This window comes from Haplochromis burtoni, unplaced genomic scaffold (genome assembly GCF_018398535.1).
Source record: "Haplochromis burtoni strain Fernald_Lab_line unplaced genomic scaffold, NCSU_Asbu1 Contig_14, whole genome shotgun sequence".
In the NCBI taxonomy this organism is placed as follows: domain Eukaryota; kingdom Metazoa; phylum Chordata; class Actinopteri; order Cichliformes; family Cichlidae; genus Haplochromis; species Haplochromis burtoni.
The window spans coordinates 2,136,692-2,158,281 of record NW_024582375.1 but is presented as its reverse complement, the minus strand read 5'-3'; the positions used below and the strand labels follow the sequence as shown (position 1 = coordinate 2,158,281).

Sequence of the window (21,590 nt, the reverse complement as noted above, 5' to 3'; positions counted from 1 at the left end):
TTTATTGAAATATTGTTGGCCTTTTGTGACACAAAACAAAAAAGCTACAGGTGCCTTAGAAATTTTATTGGTAAAAAAAAGAATGAAATACAACTGTCAATGTTTGTGTTGCAGACTCTAATTTTGCAACAAAACAAATAAAATACAGATTTAGTTAAATTTCTTTAAGTTATAGCTATGCTTTTAGGAAACTGTTAACCAAAAGCACCATCAAGACAAATACAAAATACATGCACTTTGTTTTACACTACCCATGTACTGTCTATAAGCACCTTCCATGTACCTTTTTATTTTTATTTTTTTATAGGGGACCTATTATGCTTGCCAGCTGCATATTATAATACTTGGACTCTAGAGTAGCTTTGAGTGATTCACAGTTCAAAATAATCATTATTTATCTTGTATTCATCCATTTCCTTTAATAAAACCCTCTCATTAAGTCAACTTTCTTCTGATTGGATGCCATTTACAAATACAAAATTTGTCCCTTAGATGACCATATTAGGATGGCCCCTCTCAGTGAATACTACACAGAGCTGAAGTTGGAAAAACACACTAAAACTAAGTGTTTAGTGCAGTCTGAAGCAGGATTTCAGGCTTCATTAATTGAAAACCTTTCCATGTTTAATATGAGCACCCACCATTGTAGCATTATATATGTGATAGAAAACAAGGAAAAGCACAATAGGTCCACTTTAATAGTGGTTTCCACTTGCCTTTGCATTACTTTGATTTGACAACTAACTATTAGAGCCCACTCTGAGTTATGAAGGATCATGTGAAGATAGACGATCTGGTCAACTTTTGATAAAACATGTAGAATATTTACAGTTTAGGAACCTTGAAGAAAAACAAAAATTCCAAATAACTTAAAGCTTTTCAATCTGTATACAATGATGTCAGAAAGCACTCCTAAATAGTGACTTTCTTTCCACCTTAAATGACATAAAGTGCCACGTTCCTCATATAAAAATATACTCTTCAAAATGTTTTGTAAGTTATATAAAGCCTAAATAAACATTTCTGAATACATTAAGGGTTCTGTCCAAAAATAGCTTTGAGGCCTTTGATCCTCACATACCCTCTTCCGTGTGGTTGGGGTACATGCCATCCACCCAGGCAGGCCTAAACCGCGCTGGAAGGCCTTGTGTAAGCACAGACCATGAATGTGGAATTCCACGTCTCTGCCGTTCATGGGAATGCTGGATGTATCTGAACCTGATTGCACCTCTATAGAGTTCCAATGAGGCTTACATGGTTTTCACAGAAGTCAAGAGCCTTCCAAAAACAAAACAGTGAACACAGTCAAGACGAGGTGCCGTTCAAACTGACAAGTACGGTGTTTAAAAGTACTTCATGTGTATTTTTCTGCCTCTTTGGTTCTTGGCATAGGAAAGCATCGGCGGTGAGTGTATGTCCATGACCCAACAGCTCCCCAAAGTAACCAATGTCTCATGACATAAAAAAAGAAAACATAACCACGTGAGTGCAAAAAAAGAGAATAAAGCACTAGTAAGTTGCCCTTTATGGGAGGAAAAAATGGAAAAAGATTATTTTTGCTGTTTAGTTGCTGTAATTGAGCTTCCATATGACAAAACCATTGTGGCCCGCATGAATTGGAGAGAGGAAAAAAAATGCCAGAGCACGTGAATTTGCTAACCATCCTCTAAGTGTGAAAAATATTTTGACATAAATAATTCATTTTCAGTGTTCAAACTGAGTACAGTGTAGAGCTGAACGCATTCCGCTGCAATCTTACTTCATAGTATTTCCAGTTAGCGTCTTCCAGACGTTTTCCAAGATCCAACAGTCGCCTTTCTCTTCTTCTGTGGAACATCTGTAGGATACGTCACTGATATTATCTTAAAAATCCTTTCACTGTCATGTCACTTTTACTCTAGCATGCAAGCAGTTACGTGTCTTAAATATTTATGTCTGTTGCTCCCAATCAAATTCCACTTTGTTTTCCATTCCAGATGGGATGTCAGAATGTGCAAAATGTAATAAATACCTCCAAAATTCTTCACTTCCAATTCCAGCTTCTCATATTCCCTTCCCTTCGTACCCTTGTCCCTTTTCCCTTCCTTTCTCGGTACCCTGCCTCATTGTTTCCTCACTTGCAAGTAAAAACCTCTGATTTCTCACTGCATGTGTTGCACTTGACGAAACAGCACCAGTGGAACTTGCAGTTGCACTGCCAGACTCGCGTGTAGTGGTGTGTGTTGTGACCCCGACCACAACACATCACGTTACAGCCGTCTGCGAGGCTCGAGGTGCCGTTGCACAGTCTTCCTCTTGTCCCTGTGCTTCCTGTGGCCCTGTCCTCTTCGCAATAGTTGGGAGAGCGCTCCAGGTACACCAGGTCTGTGTCTGTGGGCTTTTGGTAGCCTCGAGCCTGTTTGAGACGCAGGAAGGAGGGTTGGCGAAGCCGCGTGGCTCGAACTGGCTCTACTTGAACTGCATCGCTGTAGCGTTCCTTCAGCAGGTTACCGATCTCTCTGAAATTTGGCAGGGTGATCCAACAGGTCTTAGTAGTACAGGAACCAGATACACCATGACACTTGCACTCTAGCTTCATTCTCTCCTCCAGGATCTGAGCGCACAGAGAGTAGATATTAGGTTGGTACACATTAATCATGGTGGTTAAAAGCCTAATCAGTAGGATAAGTAACAATTAACAATAAAACTTGGCAAAGAACTTAAGAAAGAGTATTTTGAAAACACAGGTCTTACAATAGAAACTCAATGCAATAAAAATGAATTACACCTGAGATTGCTTACACACAAGAAATCTCATTATCATGAGAACAAACTGAGTAAATCCTTGACTTCCAGTTGGCCTAACTGCCGGAACATCCCCCACTCAAAATAAGTTAAGGGAACATTTGGTCATCAAAGTCAGTTAAACGTCATGGATATAAACTTGCCCATTTAGAAAGCAAAAACCATTCTGATTTAATCTGCTTTAGTGCCAATGAAAGTGACAGCAGGTGCACTGGAGAGCCAACAAGACAGTCGCCACAAAGGGAATGGTTTTGTAGGTGCTGGCCACAGACCATTCCTCTCTCCTCATCCCACCTGACTGAATTTTCTTCAGTTTTGGCTACTGCTAGTGTCCTCTGTGGTGCTTGGGGGTGCTGGTACGTAAATCCTAACCCATTCAGGGTTGATCCATCCAAGAAGGGTTGCTGTATTTCCCAGCACACTCTCAACAATGTGGAGGAGATACCAGGAGATGGACCGTTACGCGAGGAGAGCTGGACACGGTTGTGTAAGAACATCAACGCACTAGCAGGTCTGGTATCTGCTCCTTTGTATGAAGAGGTGCAGGAAGTTCACTGCCAGAGCCCTATAACATGAACATGAAAGCTATTTATGCATGTTTTTCTGAGCAAACACTGTCACACTGAGCACATATGACAGATGCAGAAGAGTATGGAACTGGTGTGGCAAACGTTACGCTGCCTGCAACATCATATACAGGGATGAGGATAAGGAGATAGCAATGGTCTGTGGGCATCACCTGCAAAACCATTCCCTTTTCGAGAATCTCCACATGTTATCACTTTGATTTTAATCAAAGCAGATAAATTCATTCAAAGTGGTTCATGCTTCATAACTGAAACTTTAACTGATTTTTATGTTATACTATGATAATGAAGTGTTCCCTTAATTCTTTTTTTTTTTTTTTTTAGCAGTGTTGATCCCCCACAGCCCTTTTAATGTTGAAGCTATGGGCTGTCTGTCTGCTTGGCTGCTTTATGGCTTTTTATAGAGTAGAATTGCCAAAGGAATTGAAAAATAGGTTGGAAAAACATGGAGAAAGATCAGTAACCGACTCAAAAGCAGTCAAAACACAGCTGCAGCACTAATCAAGAGTAACAGAGCCAGCCATAGTGCCACTGACCTCCTGAATTGTCACCACAGACCATAGTCTGTAGACTAGTTAAAATCTGAGAGGTAATTTTTGAGCCTCTGTTTATCTTATCAGTGAAAGTCAGAGTTTGTGTGACATCTGAGACAGTGCGAAAGGACGGTGCACGCTCTAAGGATGACTTCCAAAAAAGGTCCTGCTTGCTCTTCCACACAAAAATTGGTTTTAGGAGAGCATTCTTTGGTCAGATGAAGCCAGATACATTTATTTGCCTTAGATAGGTTCCAATGTGTTTGGCGCAAACTCGTCCGGGACCCCCACACCAGCAGCGAAGCTCCAAGGTGATACGGGGCTGAATGAATGCAAAGGAGGTTGAAGAGATGACATTTATAGATGGGCCATGGCTACCCGTGGAAATCCCAAAATACCGGCTGACAAAATGACTGGCAGAACACGAATTTTCCAGCATGATAATCATCCAAAGCACACAAAAGTTTCTAAAGGAAGGAAAACTCAAAACTATGACCAGGCCAAGTATATTGCCTGATTGGAATCCAGCAGAACACCAACAGCTGAAAGAAATGTCTCTGAAGAACGGCACAGCATCTCATCAGAAATCTGTGTGACACCGATATTCTTCATGCCAAAACGGATCGAATCTGTTATTAAAAGTTGCTGCTCTGCTTTCCTGTATTTTGAATAGAATCGGTCTGTTTTTAATTTCACATGAGAACAAACACTTGACCATTCAACTTAAAAGTAAGCAGCTAGTACAAGTTCATCATTTTGAATAATTTGACATTTAATTGACGTTGTGCGGGGGTGTACACACTTCTGTGTGTTGCAAATGGTCATTTTAAATTTGTAGGTCCATTGCTTAAAATGCTTAATAGCATTCGCTCAGCCTTCAAGTCTGTCTGTTCTGGTGAGCTGGGTTTTCTGTGGGCACTTCAACTTTCAGCACAGCAACATATAGGCCAACTTTATGTCAAAACCTGGGGAAAATAACTCATACCCCCGAACTGTAGTCTCTAATTAACTTTACCTTTGCTGAGACCACAGAATAGCATGTCAGCCCGAGAAAACTGACCAGAGCCGTTGTGCAACCATGCATGTATAGAGTTACATTGTGGTTTGAGCCAGATTTATATTATATTGCCATACAAATATTTTCAGATGACAAAATTGACAGGTGACTGTTTGCCTTGGTGACCGAGCTGTATTTTGTTTTCGATGCATTTTCAATGTGAGATGACTTAAAGCTCATAATTACATCATGTTGTAACTTGTTTGTCTACAGCTCTGGTCTTAAGAGAAACTCTGTCTTTCCCCTCGTGGTTATCGCATTTTTGGAAGTCCCTCCGGTCGGTTCAGTATTTGTGGTGGCGCAGAAGTGTGGTCTTTGGTGCTGCCTCTGAGAAAGGAGGCGGGGGATAATATCCTCAACTCTGACTTAATGCTTAGTAATTCAGTGAATGGGCTGTAGGCCTGTGGCACAGCTCCATTTAGGAGTCGTCCTTACCAACCATCACGTTTTATGTCACACATCGTTTAATTATTATTTGCTTTATTGTTTAGTTTACAACTGGTCAGATAGACTTTTGTGATCATGTGTTACCTTTCGCCCTGCCTCATTGTTGTGCAGGTTCATCAGCCTCCGGGCGTTTTTCTTGATCTCGCGGGCGTCCATGAAACGCCGCGAAAACTCCACGCCGTATTTGACATCAGCTGAGCAGCCTCCCCATTTCCAGCCCTCCTCCTGGTCATTGTAGCCCTGCTTGTCCTGGTCACAACCACACTGGCTCAGATTGCCTTGGCTACACGCTGCGGTTACTGCATGGGCAACTCCAGCAGCCGTGATGGCATAAGTGAACGCTGCTTCCCTGCTGCCTGAAGAAATAGAATCATGTTAATATACCGAATCCATTGTTATTCCAATATTAGGTTCATAGAGATGCTGATGGGCGTGAAGGAGGCCATCATTAGTCTGAAAAACCAGACCTATCAGAGAGACAGCAGAAACTTTAGGAGTGGCCAAATCAACAACCTGGTTCACTCTTAAACAGAATATATGCACTGGCCAGTTCAGCAACACCAAGATCAACACAGAAAAAAACTGAAATATATGTTTACATGGTCAAGAAAAACCTCTTCACAACTTCACAACAAAGTCAAGAACAGGTGGACCTGTTGCTGTTGTCAAAGTCTACAGTCAAGAGATGCAAAAATCTAAGAATCAGAGCGTTTACACTAAGGTGCAGATTGGTTAGGAAGACCAGATTAGACTTTCCCAAAAAAACATCAAAAGAAACCTGCAGAGTTCTGGGAAAGAAATCATTGGACAAATGAAACCAAGATGAATTTGTACCAGAATGATGGGAGGAGAAAAGTATGCAGAAGGAAAGGAACAGCTCATGATCGAAGCGTACCACACTATCTATCAAACATGGTGGAGGCATTGTTATGGTATACTGCGAAAGCAACCCAAGAGTTTCTCCAGGCAAAGAGAATGGTCAACTCAGTCACCTGATCTTAATGTAGTGGAACATACCTTTCAGCTCATGAGGACACATCTGAAGGGATTTTTAACATTTCTACTTGAAAAACTGAATTGAACTGAGCATTGAAAGATTTAACAGAGAACCCTTCAATACTATATTCATTTTTATGAAATATAGTCAGCAACCTGACAAGATGTCAGAAAGACATTATTCTCTGTCTTTCTGACATCTTTTCAAATGCTCTTAGCAAAAAGTGTTACTATCAGGAAAAAGTTGGGCTTAAAGACAATATAGCATTCAGCATTTCTGGACTGTGGCCCATGTTTGTAAGCTTAAAGGCTTTTGTCTTGACCCATTGAAAGTCACTTCTGATGTACTGATTCCTTTACACTACCAAGTCACTCCTTTTAGCTAATTAGCCCTCTGCTCAATTAGAGGTTATGCAGACCTATGGTAGAATTACCATGAGGTCACCAAACCGCTGAAGATCTATTTTCTTGGGATACCTTAAAGCTTCAAGGATTCCTCCTATTAGGCTTTCAAGGGGTAAAGAGTTAAATCAGGACCTCTCCAAAACTAGCATTCTTTTTTGAGAAAAAAAAAAAAAAATCATTTGAAAACACATTTTATGTTTTTGGCTTTTAAACTAGGCTGAATATTTGGCATTTGCATATGCATTGCTTGTCTTGTTTTAACTTTTCCTTTTTATTATTATTTTATTCTCTTTTAGCTGTGAAGTCTGTCCTAAGGTCCGTCCAAGTAAAGCTTGGTCACCGTGCATGCTTTGTAGTGTCCTTCTTCTGTTTTTTTTAATGATTTGATTTGACTTGATGTCAAATAACACGCAAGGCAAAAATAAAAGAAAACACTTCTGTGTGGGCAGACAAAAGGCCTTTCAATTTTATGAGGTTACCCCAGCAGCCAAACATTTGTTGCATTTCACGACAAGTTCTCTAGTCCCTCGTTTCCAGCTTTCCGGAAAAGGCAAAAGCCCTCAAAATGTATTGAAGTGCAAAGCTGGGTTGCTGCTCTTTGGCTTTAGAGAATAAAAATATTCACTGCTTTTTAAGGACATGATTAAATATGAAAGAGAGCAGTGGTGTATAACAGTATTTGTTAATGCCTTCCGTAAATTTACTGTAAGAGGCAAAATAATGAGCCTAAGAGTAAAGGCACAGTTTCATAACTTCTCCGTAAGCCTTGTTTCATGCTCCATCGCTGATCTGCACAGTTAGTCGGTAACTGTTGAAGCAGTGATCACCATGGTGAAGAAAACACAAGTGACATCTACTGGCTGACTGGAGGAGCTTCTTTTTTCTTTAAAGATCAGCACTCGCAGTTACTTTGCTTAATGTTTTTCATCAATGGGATTTCTCACGCAGCTCATGTGTCATTCTGTCTCTGTCTTAGGCGGTCCGCATCATTCCAGCAAATGATACCGCTGTGTGTTGCATGTTGAAATAATCTGTGGCCAGGCTCGACTGAGATGTGCCCATTTCCAAGCTTTTTGCGTGTCACCAATTGAACTTCAGAATAAACACGTTGATATTTATGGGGTGGGGGAGGGGGGCAGAAAGGGGATGGATTTATTGGCACAGAAGCTGGTAACAGGATATCCCCGCTCACCAATCAGGATAATGCCGGGCCTCCGTTCTTCTGAGCAGCCCCAGAGTATTAATCCATGGCGTCTCTGGTGGAGGCGATTCTAATGGCGCGCCTCCAACCTGACAAACTCGCTCTCGCAAACCATCAGGCCTGCGGTTCGCTCGTTCCATAACTCAAAACAAACTCTTTAGTCGTCTCTCATCAGGCTGAATCTGCGACCCATTCGGATATATTGTATGGTTGAGTCTTTCTCCAGGCATCAGGCGCATTCAATAGCCAAACAGCCATCTCTTCGCACTGTGATTTGTTTTGATTGTACAGCAGTGCATGCAGGGTTCCATTGTTGCCATCCAGCTGCTGGAGCTGACTTCAATTAGTGGTTTTGCATGAATTTCGCTGGTCTTTCTCAACATTTAATGAGTTCACAGGCTCAGCAGGTCAATCAAATAAAGTGGTGGATGGCACATTGGCCACATGAGAGGGGGCTAAGACCCTAGCTCACATTTCTGTCTTTAAGACTAAAGAAAATGGGTAAGAATCAGGTGACAGATGTGTGTGATTTTACAAGAAATTATTTTACAACCCCCCCTCCCCCCAAAATATCTAGAAAGCTCACACATTTGTTGCAGCCTGCTAACTAGTTTACTTCTTATTAAAATAAAGTATTTTAATTGTTCCTCATGGAAAGGGCGCGAGGATCAAAGTAAGGTCTAGAGCGTCTCTCTGAGTCTTGTTCACACACCACAAAAGAAAAGAGACATTTCCTCTGACAAAAGAAATAAAGCGATCCAGACGTCTCGTCTGCCCGTCTCCCATGTTGAAGAAAGTGATTGCTCCCAGAGATGCTAGATTAAACGTGCATCCAAACCCACAGCGAGACCGCAACAAAACAGCTCCAACTACAATGTGATTTACATGAGAGGTTCACATTAGGAGCAAACACGCTCCTGTGAGGAATAAAACTGGGAAGAATGTGGACTAAAAGCAGGGAGGGGTGTTTGTGTCTGTGTTTATGCATCGCTTTCAGAGATAGACCTAAAGCGAGGCTTCACAGAGAAAGTCTTTGCCCCATCAACCACGATGCATGGCAAGCAGAGTCGCTTAAATCCCCTTTGGGAATACTAGCAAAGCCGTTAGAGTTGGAGTTTGTTCATTCATTGTTCTCTCATGTGGAGCTCCAAACAGAAATGCCTTCATCAGTGCTCCAACTTTTTCCTCTCAGCGCTGACAATAGTGACAGGACGTTCATAGGCAACACTAGAAGAATGAGAAGAGATTCTCGTGGCAAGAAGAATGGCTTCGTCTACGCACTGATGTTCAACTTTCAGTGATGGGAAATCTTGGCTGGGCTTGGTTTGAACAGTCCACCTGTTATCACATCTATCATTTCCACCTGTTGGACCTTATTTAATTTAATCAGACTGTTATAAAATGTTAGCCAATAAACTTTCTTCTGTCACCTTTTTACTCTCAATAGGTCATATTATATTAAATATTGTCAATCTGTACTTGATACTATGTCAGTATCTCAAACACCCCTGTCTCGTCCTTGAAGCCGTTCAGTCTCAGCCTACTTTTCACATATTCAACAATCTACAAGCAGCAACCTCCATGGTAGAACTGGAAGTGTAAAACACTGCTGTTCCTCTAAAGGCCACTAGGGGCTGACTCCAAAAGGTGCTCATGGTGCGTTCCTGAATAAGTCGGAAATTGTGATTTGGAAATATTTTGTGGAAAACCCCCTCAACTTGGATTTACCATTCAGAAAAGTCGGAGCAGACCAACATACCCTGAGATGGCAGCAATAAACATAAACAGTAGAAAAACGGTAAACTTCTCATCTGTACTACCACTATTCTGTATTTTTGACTCACTAAATAAGCATTTTCAGAGCACTCAGGCTCTGTCCATGAATGTGTTTTGTAACACAAAAAAAATATGCATTATGCAGTGTTGCTAGTAATACCTGCATGGCTCTACCTTGCTAAGAAGCAAAACAAATGCTGTTTTTCCTGTCTTTTTCTGGAATGTGCTAACTCTGGAGTGATGTCACTCCCAAGTTTTTGACTAGAACGCATACATCAGTCCATACTGACTCGGTTTTGAAATAACCAGCATTAAAGATGAAATTAACAATGTTTAGAGCCTGATATGAAACACGGATTAAGTCTCTAAAGCCAATTTTCCTCTTCATAACAACTGTCGGAAGGCAGAATATTTCCTAACTCACCTGTTTGGATCTTTTTAAGACTTAAAATTTGGGACACGGCCTCTTTGATTGAAATGAGCATTGACATATCTCTGCTAAGTTACTGAGCTGAGATTCTTGGTATGTTTGCACTAATGGTGTATACATAATTTCCTTAGGCATTATTAAAAGATTCTGATTCTGATTATCTTGGGATTAACTGACAAACTATTTTGGCCAGCTGTGATGTCTATCTCATGAAATATTTTTTGCTTCAGTGTTAGAAATTTAAATTCTAGCATATGTTAGTTAGCACAGATTTTGCAGGTTCGTATAGCAGTATGTTTTGTGGCTGTAGCTTGCTAACAAAGTATGCTACCATTAGCTGATAACTTATTTATTGACTTGCTTGTCTTTATGTAGTCACCTCTGGCTCATAAAATCCAACATGGTGCAAGCAAAACAAAAACGTATCTACAATCTTTAGGTAACCATGCAGTGGCTGCCTCCATCTTTTGCATACAGTCTATGTGTCTATGCAGAGAAAAACTGTTAATACTTCTTGTAGAAGCTGACTTTCAACCAGACTGACCTACTCTCAGCTCTTGTCCAAACACGGTCCTCTCTCCCAGGGCTGAGCAGTTCCACCGGCCGTAGCGGAACTGGTACTGACACTCGTTGATGCCCAGCTGGGCACCTTCACCAATGACGATGATGGCATCGGGGCGACTCTGACAGAGGGCTCTCTGACGTGGGGCCAGTCCAGGTATCTTGTTGCAGATGATGTTGGCACCCAGAGCTACCACAGAAGACAACGCCCTAGGCAGAGAGTAATGGGGCTTAGTGAGAGAGAACAATAGAAATTATGGAACTGAAATCTGAGTGAAATCAGAAAGATTTGAATTCTTCCCCCAACTTAAACCTTGCTTGGGTATCAAGATGTTATTGTCAAGAGGAGAAATGGGTACATTTGTCAAGATAACTAAATAAAAACATAAGTCTTATCATGTTTGATTTAATGGACTCTTATATAGACATAAGAAAGTGCCGTATTTAATTAGAAAAACTGGTTTTCAAATTCAGACATTTCTGTCCACCTCTCTTTCTCTATATTATATAAAACATGAACCAGCACAGCTACTTTAAGGCTTCAGAACCTGCCCTTAATATGAATGAGAGGCATGTATGGTGCAGCAATCATTCTCTCTGTGAGGGTCTGGGTCTTTTAATGTTGTAAGAAAAGAGCTCATTACATAGGCCTGGGCCTGTGGGCAAAGCGTGGAGTAATCCAAAGTTGAGGCTTTTCCATATGCTGCTTTCCAATTATGGCCCTTGTCTGACGAGGTGCTTCTATGACAAAGTGGTTCTGGTGTAATGTGTAAATCCACGAGGGCAGGTCATCTCATCAGCGGCGCACACACTAGGGCGTGCACAAATCTTGCCGATTAAATATTGGCTACATGCATACACTCAAGCGAATTCATTCAATCTTTATGACTCAATATGAGACGGAAAATGACACACGTGGCCATATGTTGAAGGAAAAATCCACAGCTCTTGTTCCTTGGCAGTCTATGATAGGATAAAATGAAATTAACTGTACGTCACAAATCACGCATTTCCTCCCCATGTTTCCCGTATATTGAGGGACTGGATAGTCCAAATTTCATTTTACCCCCCACTTTCTAAAATAAAATCTCTGCCACACCAGAACGAGATGCAAGCACGAGTCGGATTTCTTCATTTTGCAAAGTCAAATGCTGAGCTAAAAATAATAATCATCATAATAAAAATAAAAAAAATCAGCTGTAATAAACACCTGCACTAAAAACAAAACAAAACTTCGCTCTCTCTTAGTCCAATTTCCCTGTGCGTAATTGGCTAATTTGCGCACAAGGCACTACTACCTGCTGGAGAAATTACATGTGTTCATTCAGAAGAAACCTACAGGTAGCTACCGCTGGTGAGGATGAGGAAGATCTGTGGGTAGTAGACGGACAGCAGCGCACTGCGAGATGAGATGATGAGCATGGTTGCGCATTGAACACAGCTTGATTTGCTCGCTTGAGTTTAAGAAAAAAAAGGGAGAAGAAGAATTGAGAACAAATGTATCCTTTTTTTAGAGTCCACGCAAATGCAGAGCTGTTCGCCTTCTTTAGCTAACGGAGCCGTGGCTGTCGGCGGCTGTTCCCAGCTCCGCTATCCGTGTGTTGTTGGAGATGAGAGTCTGCATCCCTCGGCCGATGTGCGCTCTGCCACCTGGACTGAAAGCGGGCTAGGTGTTAAAGGCGAGAGAGAGAGAGAGAGGAGAGAGGTTAGGGAGGGGGGAGGCAGATGGGATTCCGGATGTCCGGATGCGTCTCCAAAAGTGAGACTGTTATAGTATTTGGAGGGGAGAGAGACGGTGGCCTTTTTTCCCCGGTGCACCAGCCCCCGGGATGAGGCTGCATACCCTGCATCCTTCTGTGTCCCACCCCCTACACACCTCCTACCCACGTCCACGCCTCTCCCACCCTGCTCTCTTTCTCGCGTTTTTTCAAATATATTTTTTAAGTTTTTTTTTGTTTGTTTGTTTTTTTGTGGCAGTCAATAGTTAAATGTGTTTCTCGTTATTCCTTTTTGTCCTCACCCCCCCGTTGTGCTCGGACCCGTGACCACTGCAGGGTTACAGTTAAGTCCAGCACATCCAAAACTCAACCAGTAATATTCTTAACTCTGAAAAACAACAATGCCAGTGAATAACTGCATATTTGAATTACCCAAAATTGGTTTCAGTGTTTTAAAAAAAATAATCTTCTGGGTTTTTGGCAGTGTATATACATATATATATTTTTATTCTTATTTTTTTATTTATTTATTTATTTGGAATAGCTTTTTAGAGACTCTCTGTGGGTATCACCAAACAAATGGCTTTAATAACCATTACTTGCACTCCCAAAGAGACTTAACTCTTGGAGTTCCAGTTTCTCTCAGCTGGTTGGTGTTTGCTGAAATGCTTCAGATTTGCAGTGTCTCCGACTCTTCAGGCTTCCAGCTGTGTTGTGGTTGTACCCTCCGACAACACGCCCTCATGTGGTGACATGAAGGAACAATGTCACTCAGCTACAAAACCGGTGCCAGAATGCGCAGCAGTTGGTGTTGCATCTGCAGAGTTACAGAGAACTGCTGTAACTGTTTAACAAAAGAGGTTTATAGATTAGTTTTCAGTGTGGGCAAGCAGAAAATAAAGATACTGATTAATCGGGACAATTTTCTGTGTGGTGAATGCATGCAGGAGTGCAAACAAGGGCAAACACTTGTACTTAAAAGTGCTGTGAAAACAAAAGATCTTCACCAGCACTCGGGCTAGGCTTTATAGGTCTGTCTCACAGACTGGATGGAGAGGAGGGGAGAGGATAAAGTGCATATTTTCCTGGCTTGCTGACATTTTGCAGGCCGAAATGGAGCCTTTCAAAGATTTACTTGAACTGATGAAATGACCACAAGGAGATAATATTGATAGAAATCTGTTACTGAACGGGGTATCAATCATGTGAACAAAACTAAGTGGAATAATTGAGGGTATTTTTGTGGAAATGAACCGCTTAATTTAAATTCCCTGTGGCAACCGGCGAAAGATAGCAGTGATTCAAATAAAATACCTTTCATTCCTTGGCTCGTGTCAGATGGGCCTGATGGTTGTGCCCACTCAGACTGTGTGTGTGTGTGTGTGTAACTTTAGCTGCAGGCAGATATAATGTAGCTACATGCAGCCTTTCCTGTAAACTGGACCTTTCTGTGTATGTGTTCAACACTTTTTCCCTGTCTCATGCTCCCTCGCCCTCTCTCTTTCTGTCTAAATAATCCCCCTAAAACCACAATTTCCAAAGCCAAGATAGCACTTACACAGCATGCACTCAGTGTCCTGGCGCTCGCGCGGCAATATCTGTTTCTTTTCATATTTCTGAGCAGAAGGCGAGGTGAACGGGGAGACGCGGGAAGCACGGGGCCACGCAGGAATTCCTCATCCACTGCTGAAGCTCGAGTTTGTGATGTCAGCGACTCGAAATCAGACGGAATTTTGGTGCGATTGTGTCAAGAGTTTGACGGGAACTGATTTTGTGGAATTGTTCACGTCATTTACGATGAGCGGCGGATCTGGAAGTCAGGTGGGGAGGGAGCAGCGGAGGGCTCGAGCTGGAAGCAGGCCTGAAAAGTCCACATTATTCATAGTGTCTGCAGGGCTCTGAGGGATTTTGGGCCTTTCTTTTCCTTAAACCCCAAATCCTAGATGTCAATGAAACAATATTGTAAAATATAATATTAATCATTTGACAAATTATCTTACATTTTTCTGAACAATAGCAAACACACACAGGATCACACTCAGAGCACCAAATTCATGTGAAACTGCTTCACAGTCACCATGCCAGTCTGAGTTGACTCAGTGTAGCCAATCTTATCCTTAATGTCTTTCTGAGCTTCATCACCAGCATTAAAACATCACTGCAACCTCTCTATTTATATATCACCTCCACCAGACACGTCACATCCATTCCTTCAGAGGATGAAATGTGTCCCTGCCTTAACGTTGCCTTTCACAGCATTTCATTCTGCTCCTTGTGTGCTAAATTTCTCACTCTAACTTAAAAGTAAACTGTATAGAAGAAGGTACTTTTTCTAATGAAATGTAAACTATTGGTGGGTAAAGATGTCGACATTTTCTACTTCGTGAAGATAGTTATGTTGCAAGTTTTTCCTCACATCTTTTTTTTATAAGTCCCAGACAGTGATAGTGTGATGCTTTAGCCCAGCAGGGAGGAAAGTGATATATTGTTTTATTTCTAGAAGCTTTGGATGGCTTAGCAATCATCCAAAGTATGTGTCCACCATCTTTTCTCTTTCTGAGGGGAGCTATTGCTGTCTGAGAGATCTTCTGCCCAGTATAATGAACCCTGTGTGTTATTTTACATCCAATAAGCTGTTTGTTGGTGTTGTTGCTCATATAGACAGTGTATTAGTTGGGAGGGACTGATAAATTGTGCATCTATTGTACTGTAGCTCTGGATATTGGGCATTGATTGCTATTATTTTTTAAAGTGGTATTTTGGGGGATTTTTTGTGACAATGACTGTTCAAAGTGACAATAAGAGACGCATAAAATAGCTCAGCTTCTATTAAAAAACATCTTTGCTTTGTGTTGTACACATAAAATCCTCCTTGACTTTCTTTTAATAAATGTACTGCTGTGCTGAAGCCAGGGACCCACTCCCACCAGATAATTATGAGGAGGAGCAGATCCCCAGTGGAGGTCTACCTGGAGGCCTAACCCTACTAACACTTCTTTCTTCCTAGAAAAATAAAGGTGAACCTAAACTATGTGTTCATTCTTGTACCTACCATGAATCCAAGTTTATATTTAAGCTTCGTAGCTTTCCAGGAACTATAAAAATACAGCTACGGGACATTTTTAGACTGTGTGACACATCATCATGAGGCCACAAATCAATCCCATGATTAGTGTTATTACTCTGACATTGTACATTTTTTGATGATGCCAACATCGTGACAGCGCGGGGGTGGGAAGGTAGGTTGGGTAAAATACTGACTTGCTCTCAATGCTCCTGGCGTGTGAATGAACGTTAGATAGAAAGGCGTTGGACACATTAGAAAGTGCTTGCGTGAATGTGTGTGCGAATGAGACCGTTTGTAATAAACACTTTGCGTAGGAAAGTGCTACACTGGAGCCCTTTCTTACTCGGGCAGTACACCGACAAAATTTGAAGTAGATGAGATGAATGGTTCGCGAGAATACCGATGAAAGCATTTATGTCCAGTTAGATGATTAGATCGTGTTTCCTGTACACAATTTTGATGCTGAAATGAGTCAGCAGGTGCACAATGAAACTATACATGGTGGAGCTGATTGCCACAGACACACTGCTGGTTTGGGGATTTGTTAATAGTAGGAAAAAATATAGATTTATGCCAGCCTTATATGTAAAATGTGACATTTGAGCTCATAGGAAAAGACAGGCATCAAAGAGCTCAGTTCAACATATGGCATGTGTCTCTGATCTGCTAAGACAAACTGATGGGTTCAATTTGTTTAGCTCAGACAAGTGCATATGGGCCATTTTAACTCACTGCTACGTGCAACTCGAGTGACTTTAAAGCTTAACCGCAATGTCAGAGGCATTGTTTAGACCCTAATACTGCGAGACAAGCACATGGTGCTTATATGTGTAATGGGCTAAGACGCATGAGAGAATGCACAAAAGATCTGAGGCGCGGTTGGTGAAATGAATATGACCCCCTGCACTGTGAAGGGTTTTCAGAGATAAAAAAGGCACAGCCAGGCCTGGGGGTGAAGAAGCAAGAGAGTATTTATGACACAGCTACAAGAAACTACTTTGTAATCAAATGTAATTTACACCGTCCTGAGTATCCCCCAAAACCCGACAGCTGACAGGAGGGGAAATTATTTCCATGTTGACGGGCGACATTTCTACTTTTTCACGCAGTCGTTGCCTTCGAAGCATCTTGAACCTTTTTCCAGAGCAGATTATGGCAGGGCTGTATTTTTTAACGGTGACACGAGGGACATAAACGTCTTCAGAAATGATCTCTTTTATGTAAAGAAGATTTATGGGTTTTTTGGGTGCACAAATGCACATTTCAAGCTGTAAACATGTTGCAGATGTGGGGGGAAAGGCTAGATGGCGGGAAGGGTTTCGAATTCACCACCATGAGAAGCTAAAAAGGGGAGAATTTTATCCTTATGAGTTTGTAATTTAAAGAAACAAGAGACTAACAGGTTCTTTTTTAAAATCTTATTTTTATTTCAAAAATATGAATTGCTTGGAATCGCTGCAACACTGCCAAGATTTTTGCAACAATCTGCTCGCTAATGACTGAAGTGGAAGCTTTATGTACTTTTATGCTGTAGCAATCATGCAGCATTTTTATCCCCAAGTATTTATTTTAATTCTACTTGTTTTGTTTTGTTTTTTCCCCAAGACTTTTCCCCTTTTTCCGTTTTCAAATGGCTTCTTCTATCTGTCCTTACCCAGCTAGAGCTGCAGAGGGAGACAAAGGACCAGAGAAGCTCTCACTTCAGGTCAAACCTCTCTGGCTTGGGTCAAGCTTGTCCTCTTCCCACCAGCACTCTGGTCTTTCACACAAAAAAGCAGATCCCCTACTTTTTGATATAGAACAAACTTTACTTTAACCACTATTTCCTTATTTCATTGCAGCACTGTCGGTCCCCCCACTGTTTAGATTCTAATGAACATTAAGCAACGCGCAGCTGAGAAAATTCCTCTTTCTGATTCTGCTGATATTGTTTCACGTGTCCGGTGATTATTCAGCGAGCCTGGTGTGGTTCAGTGTCACTAGTAATGTTGTGTGTGTCTGACATCCTCAAGGGGGCTCTTTACTCCCTTGTTTCAACGCCGTACATCCACCCCCATCATCCCCACCACCCCTCAGTCGTTCCACCATCTTGGTTCCTGCCATCAGAATTTCAAAATTTAACGGTCGTGTTTATTTGTGCGCCTTTAGTGAACATATATTCCACTTCTCACAAAGTCCCCCCGCTGAGCACACAAAAGCAAGCACTTTTTGACAAAATTGAAATATTTGTGCACTCTATTTAACCATCAGCTAAAGGAGCAAAGACCTGGAATTTAGTAAAATGTATCGGAAATTAAAAGAGCAGCGTGTGTGTGTGTGTGTGTGTGTGTGTGTGTGTGTGTGTGTGTGTGTGTGTGTGTGTGTGGAGCCACCTTCACCAAAACTTTGGTTTACTTGTTTCTCTGATAGAAACACGAGCCTATTATTAGAAATTGACAGTGGGTTTTGGTTTCTATCGGATCTGCTGGTGTCTACAGCAGCTACACAAACAAACTGAATTCACACAAAGTGCGCTCTTAATGCAAACTCCAACCGTCCTGCAGTTCCACACAGTGGCATTTTGCAACTTTGTATCTCCTAAACAATTATGCTTATTAGCATGATTTTTTTTTCAAAAGTGCTAATCCATGAACGTCCACAGAAAAATAAAGCAAGGACAAAAAAAAGAAAAGAAAAAATGGCGGAGGTCATACGTGGTGGTCATCGGGGTTCGTCTTCCCCCTCTGTGTAATCCGAGGTTCAAATCCCATCTGCTGCCTTCTGTGTGGCTGTCTTTTGATGGCGATCAGACTCAAACGAGGAACCCAAAACTACACTCTTACATCCACCTAGTGACTTTCAACTAATAACATGTCATTTAATTTTCCTCGCTGCCTGTATTTCGACAAGATTCGGCAGTCACGAGTGGCCTGGGAGGAGGCATATTAATAGCTTATTATTTTCATGATTTTTTTGTGTGATTATAGAGCACGTTTTAAGATGAATTCTGCATGATCAATACGCTGCTAGCAGGGCATCAAGTAAGAGTTTTCCTCAATATCCGGCTAATCATTGCTTTTTTAATATAATGGATTAGAAAGTTATTGTATAGCTGGAATATTCTAATATGCTTTGTTCATTTTCCACTTAAAAGGGTGGGTCTGCTACAAGTGTCGAAATTTTCCCTTGGTGGGTTGGGTATTTTGTGTAACAAAACACAAAACTGCATGTGTTAACATTATTCAAATGAGTCCAGATTGTTTTTAATTCAGAATATGTTCATTCAGTAGTTATTGTTCATTTCAGTACTACTACTAAATTATTTCCCACACCATTAAAACATCATCAGCATGAGCTTGAAATGCTGCTACAAGGCAGGATGGATCCGTGCTTTCATGCTGTTAATGTCAAATTCTGACACTACTGTCTGAATCCTGCAGCAAAAATCGACACTCACCATGCAAAGTTTGTCCATTATTGGTGAGCTCAGGCAAACTATTGCCTCAGTTTCATGTTGTTAACTGACAGGAGTGGCATCCGCTGTGGTCCTCTGCTGCTGTAGCCCATCTGCTTTAAGGTTTGATATGTTGTGTGCTCAGAAATGCTCTTCTGCACACCTTGGTAGTAACAGGTGGTTATCTGAGTGACTGTTACCTTCTTATCAGCTTGAAGCAGTCTGGTCATTCTCCTCTAACCTCTTCCATTAACCAGCTATTTTCTCCCAGACGATATTATCTCTATTTTCGGACCACTCTCTCTAAACCCTGGAGGGTTGTGTGGGACAGTAACCCATCCACACCAGCCCATCTACCACCAACACACCAACAACCATTCAAAGCCACTTAAAATACCTTTCTTTCTCATTCTGATGCTCAGTTTTTCAGTATTCCATCTTGACCACGTCTACATACCTAAATGCAATGAGTTGCTGCCAAGTGACTGGCTGATTAGATTTTTTCAGTTAACGATCAGAGTGTGTGTAACCTTGGCAGAGCAGAGCTAGCAAAATGCCAATAGCTTGTCTAGTGTGGGCTGTGGGATTGATTGCTAGCTGTTGTTGGACATGGAATCTAAGAGTTCGGCCATACAATCCCAGGTCTTTATGGCACTACTTTCACTTGTCACACTCTAGCTAAAAATAAAAAAGGAAGGCATCACCATGCAGCTCTACTAAAAAATATGACTTTGAAATGTAATTTGTAACCAAGCTGATTTCTTAAAGAAGCAGAGCACTAAAATAGCTTAAAAGAAAACGGTCAACGTCCGTAGACGGCAGTTCATAGATGAACAGCTTACAGGTCTTCAGAGGTGCTTTACATGTGCATTCTTTCTAAATGATTGATTGTGTAGAATTGCAAAAACAGCCCTCAGCTTCCTTGTTCTACAACCTCTACAAATCACTTTCCTGATAAGTTTGTGGTTTTAATCATTACTTTTAAACCTTACTGAATACATCCAATTTTTTTTTAAAAATTGTATATTATGGTCTCATTATAGTCCAAAGGAGGATAAAGCAAGGTCCACATTGTCTACTGTGTGTTTCTCAACCAGATTCTCCCTTCACTCGTCACAGGTTGTTTCAAACTAAACACTAAAATGGTATTTTGAAAGAAGATGTGATGGCAGAGCAAACTCTCAGCTTGAGGCTTCACAACAGGACCTCAGTAACCACTGGGTGATGTCATAGTGGGTAGGTCCATCTTTTATATATAGTCGACGTAAAAGCTCTGGCCCCCCAAAAAAGTAAAAATCCATAATTCAGAGTTCTTTATTAAGAGCCAACTAATATGGATGTTAATAATCAAGTAGTTAATGATGAACACCTGTACTGATGACCTTTACTTAAAGTGTTACCACGTATACGCCTATAAAGGAGGAAATATATGAGAAGTGTAATTTTTTTAAAAGGAAACTTGGTTAATGATGGTATTAACAGCGTGAATGGTGATGTGAACGCTCACTAACACATCAGCAGACCTGTAAATCCAGCGCAGCTGTGTGATCCAGTACAACTTGATTTGATCTGTGAGTAATTCATGTGTGAAGAATTATTGCACTGGGGCTCTGGGAATCAAACATGTGTTATACTTCTGTAAGTCTCTATTCCCTTGAAAATACTTGGCCCTTAATGGGTTGGGTCTGACTGTTGAAACACACTAGAAATCGCTCCCACTCTCTTTCTCTTCCTCTTGCACTCTTTCTCGGGCGCACACACAAACACACACACAAACACACACAAAAAAAACAACGCACAAATTGATACAACCGCAACCTCTTAACCGGTTTTAGCAGGCCCTATTAGCTCAAATCAGAGAAAGTCAAGAAAAAAAAGTCTTTTGTAAGAGTCACATCGTGTTAGTGCTGACCTTGCTGATTGAGTTTGCTCACAATCACATGGGTCAAGGCTGGGGTGAAGCTCACGGATCATTTAGCTTAATGGCTGTTTCCTGCCTGCTCAAATGTACGTGCCATATTGTAGGAAACAGGCAGAATGTAATGCAGCATGCAGCTATATTATTTACAGGACATAATGCAGAAAGGGGTGGGGGCATGGTGATGGTTGTGGGGGTTAGAAAGTATAAAGAGAGGAAAGAAAGGAATACCGAGGAGCGCTGAGGGAAAGCAAAAAGCAACAGCAAGAAAGAGAAAACCAGAGGGGAAGAAAGAGATGGTGACAAAGGCAGAGGGAGGAACTCTACTAATTTTGTGGCCTGTCTGTGTCACTAGCACCCTGTTGGGACGACAGATGTGCGGATGATGTCATGTAGAAAGGGGATAGGGTGGGAGGGTGGAGCGATGGAGGACAGTCGACAGGCGGAGCCTCGATCTGAGAGAAAGGGAAGGGGGGGGGAGAAGGAGCCGGACTGTGGCAATCTTGCATTGCCCCGCAGTCATGCAATTATTTATTTCACAAGATGTAGTTTACAGAGAGACTCCAAACAAAAACTCAAACTGCTTCTTAACAGCTCTCAGTGTTAGCTCAAACTGCTTACACGACTATGAACCGCTCTGGTAGATCGAGAAAAACCAGCGAAACAAAAAAAAAAAA

At 41.5% G+C, this 21,590-nt stretch overlaps 1 protein-coding gene across 2 annotated transcripts; it reads right to left on the bottom strand.

Moving 5' to 3' along the window:
- Positions 1-80: 80 nt before the first annotated feature.
- Positions 81-12,611, bottom strand: wnt7ba (wingless-type MMTV integration site family, member 7Ba). Of its 2 annotated transcripts, none has more exons than XM_005915666.3 (4): positions 12,117-12,611; positions 10,761-10,987; positions 5,493-5,764; positions 81-2,593 (listed from the first exon to the last, which is right to left on the bottom strand). In XM_005915666.3, exons 1-4 carry the CDS (start codon positions 12,197-12,199, stop codon positions 2,114-2,116), a joined length of 1,062 nt encoding a protein of 353 aa, XP_005915728.1. In that variant the 5' UTR covers positions 12,200-12,611; the 3' UTR covers positions 81-2,113. The 2 variants fall into 2 exon arrangements, with proteins under 2 accessions (XP_005915728.1, XP_042073671.1); XM_042217737.1 differs by having other exon boundaries at positions 12,127-12,611.
- Between the last annotated feature and the right edge of the window lie 8,979 nt (positions 12,612-21,590).